Here is a 16,590-nt window from a genome sequence, read left to right as displayed (position 1 = left end):
GGAGGGTCCGGCCCAGCGGGGCAGACGGCTTCTTGCTGTTCCGCCTGTCCCTCGCTTGTCTCCGGCCTGCGGCCGCCCGTTAGCGGCTGAAATGCCGAAGCGGGCAAGGACGAGCGGGCAGCGGCCATGGGCTGTGCCTCGTGCCCGTTCGAGCGGCACCGGCGTTTGCTGGCGCTGACTGGTACCGCGCCGGGCCCGGAGACGCGTTGCAGCTCCGGGCTGGCGGTGCTGAAGCGCGAGGGAAAAAAGTGCTTTAGAAGGAAGAGGAGGTGCTCCATCGCCTGTTGCACTCCACTGCCCGCTTCGCTGCGTAGCACCACGTAGCTGCACGCAGATACGATTAAGACTGCCAGAATGCACCCTGCAGCTCCTAGTTAAGCAGAGTGTGCTCAGCGCGCCCTTGCCCATGTAACCGTCTTCTCTAAGAGCAGGAAGCATCTTCGGGTTTTACAGTATATTTTGCTAGTCACTCTGTGTGTTTTAGGCATTGTGTCTTCTGGTTGCTTCATTATGCTAGAAAAAGTACAAGGGGTATGGCATGAGCTGCTGAAGTGAAACCCTCCATGCATGATAGCAAAGGAGCTATGGAACTGATGGAATTTGAGGAAGCAGCTGTGCTCGAGACTTCCAGTAATTGTCGGGAAATTGAACAGAAATCCTCAGAAGTACAATGTAATTTTATGTCTTTGTGAAGCTGAGGTGGATTAAGAGAAACTTGCTAAATCTAGGTTGCCGAACATCGTTTCCTTCAATTCAAAAGAAGTTGTGGAGCAATTTATATACACTTAGGTATCAAAATTTCATGAAAAACTGATTTATTTAAAACTGAGTTGTATCAATGTGTGTCTTTTTAAAGCTGTAGTGCAGTGTTTTATTCAGATCTTTTAATAGTAAGTACAACCTTTTAACTGGATTTTAGCCATGCAAGCACTTAATTGAAGCACTGTTTAAGTGTTCTTTGATACTTGGACTCCACCTTGTTGGTTTTTTATTTTTTTGACCTATTTACTCATGGAAGGTGTTCAACACATTGTGGAGGACTGATAAGGAGTTGCTGTATCACTGAGCCCAGCTTCTGCAAGTGCAGAGAGTCTTACCATCCTTCATAGAGGGGCTGCCGGGTCTGTGTGGAGCTCCACTGGAGTTACAGGCTTTATCCATGTGCACAGCCTGACTGCACCTTGTAGACTGTAACGCTGAGCATTGATTTTCAGTTGCCTTTACAGTTCTGATACTCCTTAAAATCTCTTCTGATAATTCCCGAAGTGTAAATGTCTGGCTGGTAGCAAACAGCAGAGTATTGAACCCATGACTTTCAATTTTCACGGTTTTCTAGTAACTAGATTTTTGCAAAAGAGTGGAGATAAACACAATTTGAAAATTGCATCGTTTGTGCTACTTGTCCCAAAGTTTCCCTTTTTATATTGTTTCCATTTGTAAAATTCATTTCACCTCGGATATCTAAATTTGTAATTCAGAATTATTGTAAATTGTCATGCATGCTAACTTCTTCAGTGGTTGGATGAGTTAGATTTATTTTTTTTTTTAGAAACTAAACTATTCTAGTTTATTCTTCAGTTTGTCCCTTTTTTTCCCTTGTAGCTGTTTGAAGACAAGAATAATTTTTTTATAAAAGTGTAACTATTCCTGGGGGAATATTTTTTTATATCCTCTTGCAGAGTTGCCAGGGGTATTGTGGTTTGGTGCTTGTAATTTTATGAAGGTAGTACAGTATAAAATCAGTTTTTCAGATCATCTGCTTGGCATTTTCTCCTGCTTTGTGATTATCACTGCTCCATAATCTGCTTTCGATTTTCTTTCAGAGCAGTTGAACAGATTTGCAGGCTTTGGTATTGGCCTTGCGAGGTAAGGGTTGTGTAATAGTTTTCAGTGATAATGAAGTAGTAAAAGTATAGTTGTCTTATCCCTATATATACTCCTGTATTGTGTTTTTGTGCCAGTTAGACTTAGGCATGTGAAATGCTTTTAGAAACCTACTACGTGAAATCCGTGTACATTTCTGTTCTCTTTAACTGAAGAAGCCTTTCACTGCTGATTAAATTTTGAGAATACAAGAAACTTTTTTGTACTCTATGCCCAGGAAATGGGTACTTTATCAGAGCAATCTGAAAATAACACCAGAAAACTTTTCACATTGGCCCTTCTATTAATATTTTTAGGTAATGTGTTTCCTAAGAAGGTGAAAATAATTAAATATAATAATTGAACTATAGTATCAGTGTGTCCTGAAATAGTAATATTGATCTTCCCAAGTGGTCTGATAACCATTTTATTCTTTATTATGCTGGCACTGATTATTGATAGTGTTTTTGAGAAACTGGTGGACTTTAACATGCTTAACATTTTTTCAGAGCTGATTGTCAAGCGTGATGATGATGATAAACTTAGGAAATTTTGTAGGATGCCTGCTGAGTCACAGTCGCCTGATTAGTTTTTTCTTGGTCAACGTACTGAGGCAACTTGTGAAAGGGTGCAAGGTGGGGGGTTTTTGTCTTGAAAAAGTTTGGACTAAAAACAGTTTTACTCGTTGTTGACCTGAATGTGAGACTTCTCTGAGAAAAGTGCTTCTGTCTTCAGAGCATGTGCCACTTACCCAGTTAGCATGGGAAGCTATGTCAGTTAATGTACTCACAATGTACTTCTCTTTAAAGAGAAGAACCTTTTACTTGGCAGTCAGCCTGTCCTGCTTCTTACCCCACTCTTAGCACCCTTGATGCCCATCAGAACCTCTTTTAACCAGTTTTACTCATTAAAACAGAAGACAAAGTGAGCGAAAGAGCTGGATTATTTTTTGCTGTTTCAGTTAGGTTGAATTACCTGGGTGTTGACTAGCTATGAAAGCCAGCAGACACCAGCTAACTGGACCAGAAAGGGAAGGGATAAAGAAGGACTAGGAATGACCATTTCTGGCAAGTAATGAGTTGCTTAAATTAGGTCATCCTGTCTCATAAAGCTGCCTGTCCCTCTTCTCCCACTGCATCCCTTGCGGTGGCTCAGCTTGCTCATTGGGACTCCTTGATGAGCCTGTTCAGTTTGTTAAAGTAGTGTTAATGAAGGGGAGGGGAAAGAACTAGCACCCCCCAAACATGTAGAGTTGGTTTTTTTTTTTTCCCATCTTTATCGAGTTGAATGAGCTCAGGAGAGCATCAGCAAAGGAGTTGAGCCATAGAGCAGGAACATGTTGATCTGCTTCAGGAGCAGAGAGATGTTAGTGTGGCTCACGTGTCCTTTTGAACTATATACTTTGGTTTAATCAAGCTTGATAAAGTTTTCCACATGCTGAGCACCATATGCTCTAGGACTGAAATGAGCATGTGCTTTTGGGAAAGAGATATCAACATTGTATCATTGCTGAGAGCCATTCTCCCTGCTTCTGCTTTTGCATTTGTATGAGATAACTTTGCAGACACGCATGGTTCAAGGCAGTAATCTTGTAGAAAACACCTAGAAGAAAAAGTTAGGTTTTGTGTGGTTAGTTAAGTTGGCTGCCAGGAGGGCTTAATAGCGAGCAGCTGGAGTACAGGGAAAGTTTCACCTCTTTAGATGATAGCAAACTAATTAGCTTAGTAGTTATGAAACTGCAGGCTCAATACTCTTCTGTGCCAAGCAGTATTTGTTTATCTAGAGTAAAATCCCTGTAAGAGATGTAACCCAGATTATCCTGTACATTGGTGGTCTGAGCTGTTACTTGGGATGCTCAGACAAAGCCTGGAGATTTTGGTTTCCTAATCCATATCTTGAGTTTGAACATGTGCAGGTAAGTACTCTGATCGCTTGGACACTTTGAGATTAATTTAATAGTTTATTGGCGTGGCTGTAATGAGAAATCCTAATTTAGAACGAGAGAGCCTCCCTATGAAGGTTTGATTGAAATACCATTTATAGGGCTGGAGGGAGAATTGGTTTTGGACAGTAGCATTTTCTGATGAAAAAAGGGTCTACTGTTAGTACCAGTCCTCTGGCCCTCCTAAGGAGAGTGTTGATTAATAATATGGTACACAGAATTAATACAAAATTGGAGGCTAATCCTTTCATAATTCTGCCTCTGTCCTGCTTTGTTCCCTCATATTTTGCAGAGGGAAAGTTTAAGAAATTTGGCATGTTGTTTTGCCTGTGAAAATACATACACAGTATATGTCTATATAGAGATATAGATACGTGGGCTTTTTCATAGTGAATGTATGTACCAGATTTTTTGATACTTGTTCCTTTATCGTGTTGGCAGGCTGTCAGCTAGCCATCCAAAATGCCTCATTCATTCTCTAGGTAACGTATAGTTTCTCCAAATACCGATCTAATGTTGTTAGAGAAAAATTACAAGCCTCTTCTAATAAATTTATAAGTCTCTCATGCTTTAAATAACGCTTTTCTTTTAAAGCCTATTTACAGAAAATGTGTTGGCACATCCTTGCATTGTTCTACGTCGTCAGTGTCAGGTATGTCTTTTGTATTACCTCTTCCAGTCAGAGCTCCTGTGTATTCTTGATATTTCATACTTTGTAGAGTATAGGGGTGCTCTATTAGACTTAGGGAGACACTGCTACATTAACATGTTTTTATTTCTTTTGTACATGTTTTCCATACTAAAATTTAACTTGTCTTGAACAGTCTTCCTCATTTTTGTTATTTTAATTAATTACAGTAAGTAAGTGCCTGCAGAGCAACTTCCAGATCCCCATCTACAAGCAGGATGCGTTGTTTCCAGTATTTTTCTGGTTTATGCTTGCTTTATGCTTTGAGCATACAAAAAAGTTCTGTCTGTATCCCTAAATTTCAGTGAGAATTTATTCATATTTTTATCACTTTAGCTGATGTTTACAGAGACAAAGTCCTTATTTTGGAATTGTTTCCATTAGAGTAGTAACATCTGCAATTGTATTTGTAAAACTACTATTATTTATATTTTTAACAGGTTAACTACCATGCTCGGAATTATCATCTCACTCCATTTACTATTGTCAATATTATGTATAGCATCAATAAGGCACAGGTTAGTATTTGTGTAAGGCTGTTTCTGAGCAGTGAAGGTTACTATAGCCCATACGTACATTGAAATTTTTACCTCTTAATGTAACTGGTGATTAAAAACATGGCCATTGTAAGGGTTTGTAATTTTTATGGTTGCAGAAATGTTTCAAGAAGATCATTATGAATTACTTTTTATTGAAGTAGTATTTAGTGAGGAAGATCTGCAGATGTTAGGGGAGAAAAAGATCCTTGAAACTAATGTTACTCTTTAGGATTCTAAAAAATAATTGATCTTTAGAGAATAAAAAGATTATCCAGATCACTACTTCCAAAGATAGCATTGCATGATTTTCCAGTTCTCCACGGGAACATTACTTCTGTCCTGATCAGAACACAGTAAGAAGAGACTTTTTGGATTTTAACATTTTGAGCTCATTTTATCCATAGAAAATAGTGTTACATTTATAGTAACCGAGTATTAAAAGTTAGAGATACGCCTCCAAAATTGTTGACAACTCTTTGAAATTACTGAAGATCAGAAGTTTCTTGACAGTTGAAAAGTTAGTTGTCCCCTGAATTTGGTCATAGTGAAGTCTAATAGTAGAATTGTAGCCTTGTGCGGCCTGAATTTGAAGAAATTTTAGTAGTAAAGTGAAAGTATTTTTGAGTTTAATGTTGCATGAATCAAAATACATTGCATATTTCAGGGTCCAAGAGCTCTCTGGAAAGGAATGGGCAGCACTTTCATTGTTCAGGGCATAACTCTGGGAACAGAAGGCATCATCAGTGAATTTACACCTTTGCCAAGGTATTGCATGGGTTTTTTACTGCTTCTAACTAACTCATCAGCCATTGTTGACTTACAGAAATGTAAGGGTGTTGGAAAAATTTTACTCAATTACAACAGTCAGACACTGAATAAGAGTTTTCGGTACAGTGTGCATGTCTTCGCAAAGACAGCCTTGTAATTGCTAAATAGGGACAGACTCTTTTCTGGGAACTTTCTATGTTTGACATATCTGCCTGCTGATCCGAGTATAGAAATAATTTAGCAAATCACTCTTCAGTATAATTCTACTGTAATAAAAATATTCATAAGTTCCTTTTTGTATTTGAGCTTGTATTTTGCGGTACTGGCAAGTGCCGTGTCTAAAGTAAGAAGTACTAATTTCATTACTCTAATACAGAAAACTTATGCAGTTAATGAGCCAGCACTGACATCTTGCTGAACATTTTCACCATCTTTGGTAGGTGAGAGAGCAGAATAAGTGAGAAGATACAGTAAATAAGAGTCTGTGTGGCTGTCAGTTTTGTCTTCTGTTCTCCTTTACCAACAACTATATGTACATTGTTCAGTCTTATAGCAAAGGGGTTACAACGAAAAATGAGTGACTTCACTTAAAGAGATACTCACCACTCTACTTCACTGTGCCTGTCTTCAGTTATTTAACTTTTTATTTTGATCTGTGACTCTACCTACTTTTTATGTGGAACTGTAACTCCAGAGTTATGGTAAAACTTTGTGATATCTTTCAGCTTTGAGATGCAAGCCTGAAGAACAATTTTTTGTCTGAAGACTTTTTATCAATGTTTAGTTTTATAATGGTCCACAGATAACCATAAGGGCTGACAACTGTAATACACATTATCAGTTTTGTTACAGATATTTTAGGAGTAAGCACCTCGTGTGAGAGAATTTGTTTTTATAAGGTAACTAAAACTTTTAGTGAAATGCAACAAAAATGAGATAATCAAAAGTTAGAAAAAGTAATTTAGCAGTTGCAGGACAAACACTGAAGCCAATAAAATAATAAAGACCTCTCTTGGAAAGTACATTAGAGAGGCAGGCAGGTAGTTGGGTTTAATGCTAGTTAAGTTTTAGTGGACCAGCAGGCTTGAGAATCGTGTATAAGTTTACAGAAGAGACGAGAGCCTGTTTTTAGTGTGTGAAGGAAGACCAAGTATACTTAAGGGGCATAGAAACTGACCTGATTTTAAAGATGAGAAGCATAGGCAGGCTGAATCAAACTGCCATTACAATGCATGCATGCATACTAATAAAAGTAAGTCCTTGCAGGTTCTGGCATTGATCCAGAAGCATTAGCAAAAACATTTCATGCTTTAGTTGTGTGAAGTGTGTATTTAAGCATTTTAGTCAACTCTGTTTCATATGTAATTGAAATTCCCAGACACACACTTTCCTCTACGTATGACTTGATCTTGTCTTTAAATACTGCTGTAGGGGATGCTGAAGTTCATCAGATGTGATGTAGTGTTTCTATTTTCATAGTTATGATTTCTGACCAAGGTGAGCAAGAATCTTCTTCTTGTGGGCCACTTGTTCAGTAGGTTGAAAAGTAAGCTGGTGGTACTACCGAAAGAAACAATTCTTTTTGCTAGTACCTGCTTATTCCTTCCTTAGAGCTAACCCCATCCTTATGCCAACACAGTGTGTGAACAGTCATGAAGTGAACTGAGGGAGTGATGTGGCTAAGACGATTGTATTGTACATGCACCACTCCATGCACGCTACGACCATTTGATTGAGCCATCATTTTATCATATGCCGCTGGCTTGTGTAACAATGCTCTTGCCTCACTTTCATGCTGCTAATAAATCACAGTGTTACTCTCTACAGTGTGCGGGTTTGAAGGGGAGAGACGGTTTCAAGGAAAGAGGGAGATCTTGGGGTTTTCTACTGAATACTCTCCCTTCCTTTTTAATGACAGCAGCATGGGCTGTCACAGGGAGGTGAAGTTTATTGCTTATACTAGCAGTGCCAGAAAATCTTATTTAAAATTATTTGAATACATTATCAAGCTCCAAATGACACAAGAAAGTGAGATGTTGATTCCAATACTATACTGTATCATAATATCAGGAAATAATTGCCCTGTTTTAGGAAAGGGGCCCAGAAATACATGGCAAGTCAAGTGTGGTTCTGTACTAGACAAACTCATTCCATAACTATTCCTGTGATGGAAGAACGTTTATACCTGGTGGACTGACTCGCACATTAGTTTGGCTGGTTTCATTTTCTATGTCTTTTACATGTTATGGCTCAGTGGATGAGATCAAAATGTCTGAAATACATAATGGTAAATGATCTTTCCCCTCTAGTGACCGACCTATGTATTTAGGAAAGTGATAGCTGCTACTAACACAGTTCTTCAGAAAGAGGAAATGATTTGCTTTCTTGGATTAGAGTTATTCTAACTACAGGCAGTGGGTGATTTGTGATTCCTGAGCAAGAATTGAAGCTAAACAACTTATAGCTTGTTATGAGAAGTGCATAGTCTAGTGTGTCCAACATCTCAGACAAAAATATCTTCGCCTCATAGCGAGAGTATTTACCAAATGTAGTTTGGAGTGTAGTTAATGTTTTCTTTTCGTATTTTGAAGTAACTCAAATAATACTTCAAGGAGATTTTCTTGTGAGTCATCTTTGTGTTTCTTTTGTTTGACCAGGATATGTTAAAGACTGGTCGTAAATGAAAGACTTGAACTAAATCTGTACAGAATTACTAGATATACCTTCTAGTCTGGCCTACTGTACTCACTTTGGTCTTGTCTGTGTCAGAATGAGTTAGGTTTTCAGGAAAGATGCAACAACAAGGTAAACGTAACCTCAAAGAACAGAAAAAGCATTACCAAAACATAATAAAAAATTGTATGTTGATAAAGGAAGGCTACTGGGATTTTAAATAATCCAATATTCCCTGAAAATGGTTTTAAGATTTAGTACTTAAGGATGCAAGATAGATGCAAAACACTAAAGCAGTAACATTTTAAGAAGCAGTAAAGCAGTAGCTGTGAGAGCTACAGACACCTTATTAATAATTGAAAGCTTTTCTGAAAGACTGTGTAATGGGCCTGAATAACTTTTAGAAGTTAAGCACGATCTATTAAATGTCTCACTGATGTGTCTGCATCACATGGGAATCCTGCAATGTAAACAGATAGTATAACACCAATATGAAAACTAGAATAAATGCTGGAGAATAACATGTTCTTATCCATATTAAGGTAAATACTTTTCCTTTTAGGGAGCTTTCACATAAATGGAACCTCAAGCAGATAGGCGGACACCTTCTACTAAAAGGGTGAGTATAACGTGTAATTACCTTCTGTCTTCTTATCTCAGTGTTAATAGAGCTACTAAATGTACATTAGTTTCATCTGCAGCTATAATTACTTGATGGGGTGCTAAAAGTAATTTTATTTTTTTTTTTATCAATCTTGATTGCATACACTACTTTCACAGATTATTTTCTCGTACAAGATCCCTATGTCTGTATGGAACCTGACTAATTTAAAAGATTAGATTCCTTTGTCTATTATATCTGAGAGTCCTGCATCAGTCTGGTCTCATGGAAATAGAATTTAATAGAACTTCAGACTGAAATTTATCTCAGCTTGTTGATGTGCATTTTAGTAATTGAGTTATTTCTCTCAAGTCTGACTTGTAGATAATTTTATGAACTTTCAGCTGCGTATTTGGCTAAAATTACAGTACTGACATGACCCTTACTATTATCTTGTTAATTTCTACAGTTTAACACATGTGACAGCAATGCCTTTTTATTCTGCGAGCCTGATCGAAACTGTACAGGTAACTTAAGAACATTTTAAAAGATACTGTTATTCTTTTTATAGATTAGATTATGTGAAGAAGTGAGTCTTTGGCTTTGGATTCAGGTTTATGTTGCAGTAGTTGCATTTGTTTTGCCTGAGGCTGTATGAATTACTGAGATAAAAAGTATTTACTATGATGGGTATATTAGTTGTACTATTTTAAGGCTAAATCTAGAATTAGAAGGGACAAGTAATATAGATAGTTGGAGTATATTGTGTATGAACTAAGGACAAGTTACATCTATACGTTCTAGCAGATAAAACATGAAAATTTTCTCATGTAAAGGTTTTAAAAGGCTTTTTAGGCAAGCTGTTGCAGTGACCCCTTCCCCTATAACAATTATAAAGCTTTTCCAGAAATTCAGCCTTGTTTTGCTAAAATACTGAACTCTACTGTTTCAGGATTGTGTTCATTCAAACAACCTTTTGCTTTTAAATTTCATCTACTTCTTCCTTAGCCATGAAAATGAATATCTGGACCTGTCTCTTAGGATACTGCTTAACTTGTTCTGTAACTGTACAGAATAGCCCATAGGACTGTATTATAGATTCTGTCAGTGAGTTGTTTCATCTCATTCTTGACTTAGAGACAGGATTTAGCTATGCAGAAGTGATCCAGCTATCTCTATATAATGAGTTGCTCTTAATAAACATGGTGATATCTTTGTGCGGCTAATGGAATTCTTACTGCAAAGTGAGCTCTTGTGGGGAGGGTGGTGCAGCATAGTGTCTCTCATGTTATTCAGTCATCAAGATAATAATTTTCTTTCATAGCATAGACAAGTTGTAAGTACTGTCAAGACTGATTTAGATCCAGCTGTTTAAACCTACAGTTCAGCTGCTGATGTATGTCTATGAAATGGTGCTTTTTCTGCAGAGAAGAGGCAAACAAGACCGACTTCCACAGTTTCTTAATTTCAGCATGTACTTTAGAGGCATATACTTTTAAGGGACGGGATTCTGCTCTGTGCAGAGGATCCAAACTTAAAGAAGCCAGAAGGTACTAAAGGCTATTCTGTCTAAACTGGCCACATTATGGCCTAGCAGGACAGGTGACACTAAACATCTGTGCATGGGAGCATGTAGATAGACTCCAGCAACAAACTCACATTCTGTAAAGCTACTGTGTATTTAAGAAATCCTTTTCCTCTCTCCTGTTGAATTATGTTGAAAATAATGTTCCGTAAATCCAGCCTGAGTAGATCTCATGAGTTTGTGGAAACCTCGGGAAGATTTAACTGGTCTCATGCTTGGAAGCTGACTTAGGAATTTCCTGTGTCCTGGGGATTGGCTTTACCCCAAGCATGCTGTAATCTTGGAACTAGACAGAGTGGTAGAACACTGTTCATGTTTCTTGGGTTTGTAGCAGGCCATGAAATGGAGTGTTTTATTCAGGTGTCTTACTGCTTGTATTTTCATCAGAAAGGATGTTATCTGTGTTGTTGAACATAGAGACATATTTACCATTAAATGATAAAAAAGAATGTGGCATGAAAAAAAGAGCATGAACTGTCTTCTTTTTGCAAAATAAATAAATTTTATTTGCAAGAAAGCAGCCTAATAGGAACACATTTATAAAGCCGAAACAGCATTTCTGCCAGCCTTTTAGACAAGTGGTCATCTCTCAAGCAATCAGTCTTAAAGCATTGCTTATGAAAATATTTCTACTGAGATTTGAAGGGTTTAGGCTTAGTAGGTTCAGCTGTATGCAAATTTTTTACCAAATAGGTGCATATATGTTGTATGAAATGTATTCTCCAGTTCCTGGAAACATCATGAGCTTTCCTGTTACAAACACAATAGAGGTAATGATAGTATTTATGAAGATTTTATTTCTGCTGTATTAATCAGTGCAGGGAGGTAACTTGGGCTGTCAGGTTTGCATTATATTCCTGTGCTGCATTAACAAACTATAAAAGTTAAAGATTGTGAGATTTGTTACTAGAAGTTTTATATTCATGTTGATTATCTTAATTCTGCTAAACCATACTGTTCAACAGCACTAGTTTGACACACGTCTCCAAGTTAATATGTTTCATCAAAATAACTGTAAATGGTAGCAATTTGTAGCTGTCACTTCACTGTTTTTGTCTCTCATTTCAGACCACATGGTGGCATATTTGACAAAACCAAGCACAATTCTCAAGTTCAGTGACTATAATGGTATAGGGAAGAGGAGCATTCTCAGCAGGGCTTATAATGCTTGACTTAAAGTCTGGAATGATGTTACATTCTCAAGTATTTGACCAGTTTCCCTTCCATGCAGACTGACCATGAAGGCTTTGCAAGCCTTTCCCAGAGTTCTGAGAAATGTTCTGGTGGTTTGTCCTGGCATGAAGTCAGGACACAGCCAGCATGGACTCAGAGAACTCACAAATCCTGAATGTAACAGATATGATAAAACACTTGAGTTTGTGGCAAGTTGAGTTTGCGTTAGGTGGGGAAACAATGACTTTAGCGTAATCCAGCTAAGTCATAGGTGGGGCATAATGGACTAAATAATTAGAAAGTGAATTCTGATTTTCAATACATGAACAAAGTGATTTTCCCTTTTCTAAGAGGCAGTGTGGTTAAAGAGTGCTCTTTTAGATGCAGATAATGGAATGGAAACATTCAGAGCTAAATCTATCAAATTCATATTAAAAATGATCTTTCAACTCAACTTCAGTTATGGAAGTCTTTATTAAGCACAGTCAAGTTCAAGACTAGAGGTATAATCCTTAAAGAAAAGGAATTTAAAATTAGGGAAGTGCTTCCTGGTGTTTTGCTCCAGAAGCGGGTATTTTCAGTACGTGACTGTTTTGCAGATTGATGCAGCACGATAAAACTGGAATGTACATTAGATAAAGACTCTTTAAGGTGGGTTCATTTTTTAAAAGTGAATGCTATCAAGAGCGTTACAGCAAAGAATTTATATCAATATAGCTGTGTAGCTATGATACCATGCAAAAGTTCAGCAGTGATGAACTGTCAAAGCAGATGTCAGTATGGCTGTGAAATGCGCAGCACAAATTGTAACTGTTCCTTTATGCTTGTAGAGCGAAATAATTCGAGATAATCCTGGTGTCCTGGACTGCGTGAAAGAAGGAATTGGCAGAGTTGTAGGCATGGGAGTACCCCACAGTAAACGTCTCCTTCCTCTGATGGTCTTGATTTTTCCAACTGCTCTCCATGGAGTCCTTCACTACGTCATCAGTTCCATCATCCAAAAGCTTGTTTTGTTTTTTCTGAAAAGGGATAGTTCCCACAACCTTCCAACCGAGAGCTCCACTTCTGTACAGAGCATGCTGGATGCATATTTTCCAGAACTTATTGCTAGCTTTGCTGCTAGCCTTTGTGCTGATGTCACGCTTTACCCACTGGAAACAGTGTTACACCGCCTTCATATTCAAGGGACACGCACCATAATTGACAATACCGACCTTGGCTATGAAGTGCTTCCAATCAATACTCAGTATGAGGGGATGAGAGACTGCATAAACACTATAAAGCGGGAAGAAGGAATGCTGGGATTTTATAAAGGATTTGGAGCTGTTGTAGTACAGTATACCTTGCATGTGGCAGTTTTGCAGCTTACCAAAATGATTTACTCAACACTGCTTCAGAATGTTTCTTAATCTGTTCAGGTGTGGATTTAGCACAGTGGACGTGATTGACTTACCAACTCCATTATTGTTTAAAATGGCTTAGCAAATGACGTTTGATGAATCCACTCTGGATTCTCCTTACACTGTAAGAGCACTTGTTTTAAAAATGGGGATATAGATTCCTAAGTGTAATTAAAGTACTGTTTAAATTTAAAATTATAGACACAAATATAATGTGTAGTCATACAGAAGGGATTTCCAGAGTGTTTGGAGTGAGAATTTACCTTTTCTCTTACCAGTTAACTGACCTAAGTAAAGGCTATGAATTCTTAATATCTGCTTTGTAAAGATCACATTTAATTTGGACTGCCAGCCAGTTCAAAGGAATTTATTTTCTTAAGTTGTAAGAACTTGCAAATGGGAGTCTGATGGGTTTACTGGTCTTTAAAAAAGTGTTTGCAACTTCACTGTTAGTGGGACTGTGAGGAAATTAGAAGCTATAAAAGTAACTTAAGTAGACATAAATGTCATAATTCACAGGTACTTAGACTTCTTTCTTTGCTGCAGTGTGGCAGAAGATGATGAAGAAGAATCTTTTGCTTTTTACAAAAGAGCAGAAACTTGCATTTGGGCAAAGTTGCACGGAATGCAGATTTGGCTGCTTTGCAGTTCTCAAGGCTTAAGAGTAACAACAGGAGTGCAAATAAAGCAAATTAGAAACTGATGTATGCATGTGTAAGTGCCATTTTTAGTCGACTTTTCCACTCAACTTCAGGGCTTAGTTTTACTCTTCTTCTTTGTGTAAGAGTCGAATAAACTTAGAAATATACGTCATATCTGTTCAAAGTGTATAGAAAGCATAAAAAATGAATTGGCTGTTCCTAGATACTCTCTTTTTGTTAGATCAGAGAGTTAGTCACCTACTTAACCGTTTAGCACTGATGTCTTTCATTTCACGTCTCTGCTGGGTTGAATATTTTGTGGAGCAGAATGAAGTCTGTCTATGTGCAAACTACTGTTCTGACTTGAAATTGTGTGCAGGTCTATATTGCTTTTAATCTAACATTCGTGTATTTTAAATGTACAAGTGTTGAAATTAAGATTACGGTGAACTTGAAACAGTTTTATTTTTAAATATTGTTAATTGCAAATGTAGTGTATAGAATGGAAGCAATGAAATAAAATCAGAATTCACTGTAAATATTTGGAGTAATTCACTGAAGAGGCACTCACGGGAATCCTGGTTTGTGTTATATTGTATTATGTATTCACAGTGGCTTTTTCAACTTCCCCAAATGCAGAAATGTGTTGAATTAAACTACATGCAAGAACTTTTGTAAAATGCTCAATTCTTGGTTTATATTTTTTAAGTTTCTTTGCAAATGAAAGGAGACATATCAAAGAATCATCCAGATTGGAAAGGATCTTGGCAGGTCATCTGGTCCAAATTCCTACTCGAAGCCAATGGACAGCATTGACTGCAGACTGGATTGTGCAGGCCCTTGTCCAGTCAAGTTTTGAGTTCCAACTTTTAATACGTAAAGCAGGCCTGTTCAAAGGTGTTAAAGTCAGCTATAACCAACTCTTCCATCACAGTTGCCTTGAACCAGTAATTAAGTGCATGTTGGAGATGTATCGAGTGAAATCGGACAATAATATTTTTCTTGTCATACAAAATGGAGGAAGTGCCTTCCTCTTTCCTGCAAGAGTGGAGGATAGTTCTCAGAACAACACTAGGTACTGTGATAGAATGTTAACTTGAGTCAGACACTCTTGCGTTCACTGAGAGTTGCTGAGAGTTTTAAGTTAGTCTGTGCCAGAGTCTCAGAGCTATAACTGCAGGCAGGGTGAGAATACTGTCAACTTACAGCAACTCTTACGTGCTGGAAAAGCTGTTTGCTTTGAGCTACTCTTTTTCGGTCCTCTTCCTATCAGTTGGAATGAACATGTTTTGTTTGTTCGTGTGCATTTGCTTTACCTTCCAAAAGAAATACTACTCTTGCTTTGTCCAGAATTGCTATTTTTGCCCATGCAAAAATGTGAACAAATACAGGGTGAAGAAAATATTTTTTAACTTTTTTAATTATAAGTTTACTGTTAATGTATTTCTTCACTTGGCTCTTAAATCTAGTTGCTCAGTTTTTAGCTCAAGTGAGTGAGCAGTAGGTGGCTTTAGCAGGATGTACTGCTGAAAACTGCAAAATACTATATTGCTGTAGAAAGCTTTTAATTTTCTGGAGTATGAAAAATTCTTATGCACTCTACTTATTCTTCCAGATACAAACTTACTTTTTTCTACATTGTGTTTTCTGACTTACTTATTTTTACAGAAGAGCTCTGATGTCAAGAACAAATGTTGCTGAAGACAGACTCGGTATACTGTTCCCACCCAGTGAAGAGTTACTTGGCTTCCTTCTCATGCCTCTAAATATGAAATGAAATATGAAATATAAATATAAAAATATAAAATGAAAGCCTTCATCTACAATAACATGACAATAGACCACGCAGGAAGCTTTGAGATACGAGGCCTGCTGAAAACCATTGCAGTTACCTGCCTGAGTTGTTTCGTAGAGTGCCTTACAGGTCAGACTCGTATTTCACATGGGTTAGAACAGAGCTTTTACATCGTGTTGGTGTGAGTTCCGCATTCTCCAGCAAGGTTCTGGCTGCGTTGGTTCATTTCAGCAGATCTGTGTTGGGGCACAGATGAGCTGATCTAGCTCTGATTCCTGTCTGTAATACTTGAGATATTCGGTGTGCTTCACCAATCTATGCAGAATTTGTAAGATTCAGTATCAGAACATGCACATTCTGAATTTAGCAGCAAGTTCAAGGCAAGTATGTAAGCTAATGCCCTTCTTGCTGCTTGTTGCATCTGAGTGGTCATTCGGCTGAATGCACACCTTCAGCTGGAAACATAATCCATGCACGTGATGTAAATGAGGCCTGTCTCTGCATTAATATACGATTCCGTGCTGTGCTCGAAGGTTTTTGTTGGTGTAATTCAGGGCTAGTAGTGGTTAATTTCAAACTGTTTTCCCTTTCAGTGATATTCAAGGAGTGAGGTCAGTGGTATAGAAATATTTGCTGCTTCCTCAGTGATGAACATAAAAGTAATTGTTTGCCAGAAGTTGTTGCACTTAGATTTTACTTGTAAGATCAACAGAAGATGAGCAATTACTTTTTGTGTGACTGCACCTGTGAAAGAAAAATGAGGATGTGGTTAAGAGGAGCTAGAATGCTATGTAATTTTTTTGATCCCTGGTTGCTTTTTAAGGTCTATGTGACTTTCTGGCTGGGCCGTCTTTGTTAATGACTGTATTTAGTGCAGGGTCTCTTTTGGCTTGCTGCTGCTTGTGGTGTGCAACAGGTGGCT

At 37.8% G+C, this 16,590-nt stretch overlaps 1 protein-coding gene across 1 annotated transcript; it reads left to right on the top strand.

Moving 5' to 3' along the window:
* Positions 1–126: 126 nt before the first annotated feature.
* Positions 127–13,436, top strand: SLC25A46 (solute carrier family 25, member 46). The gene is made up of 8 exons (XM_010146164.1): positions 127–181; positions 1,824–1,866; positions 4,400–4,457; positions 4,934–5,011; positions 5,697–5,797; positions 9,036–9,092; positions 9,544–9,601; positions 12,663–13,436. The coding sequence occupies exons 1-8, from the start codon at positions 127–129 to the stop codon at positions 13,239–13,241; spliced, it is 1,029 nt and encodes a 342-aa protein (XP_010144466.1). The 3' UTR covers positions 13,242–13,436.
* The last annotated feature ends 3,154 nt before the right edge of the window (positions 13,437–16,590 follow it).

The sequence above is a fragment of the Buceros rhinoceros genome, unplaced genomic scaffold (assembly GCF_000710305.1).
Source record: "Buceros rhinoceros silvestris isolate BGI_N320 unplaced genomic scaffold, ASM71030v1 scaffold11692, whole genome shotgun sequence".
Taxonomy (NCBI): domain Eukaryota; kingdom Metazoa; phylum Chordata; class Aves; order Bucerotiformes; family Bucerotidae; genus Buceros; species Buceros rhinoceros.
Note: the sequence above shows the minus strand (reverse complement) of the source record. Positions and strands in the feature narration are given on the sequence as shown.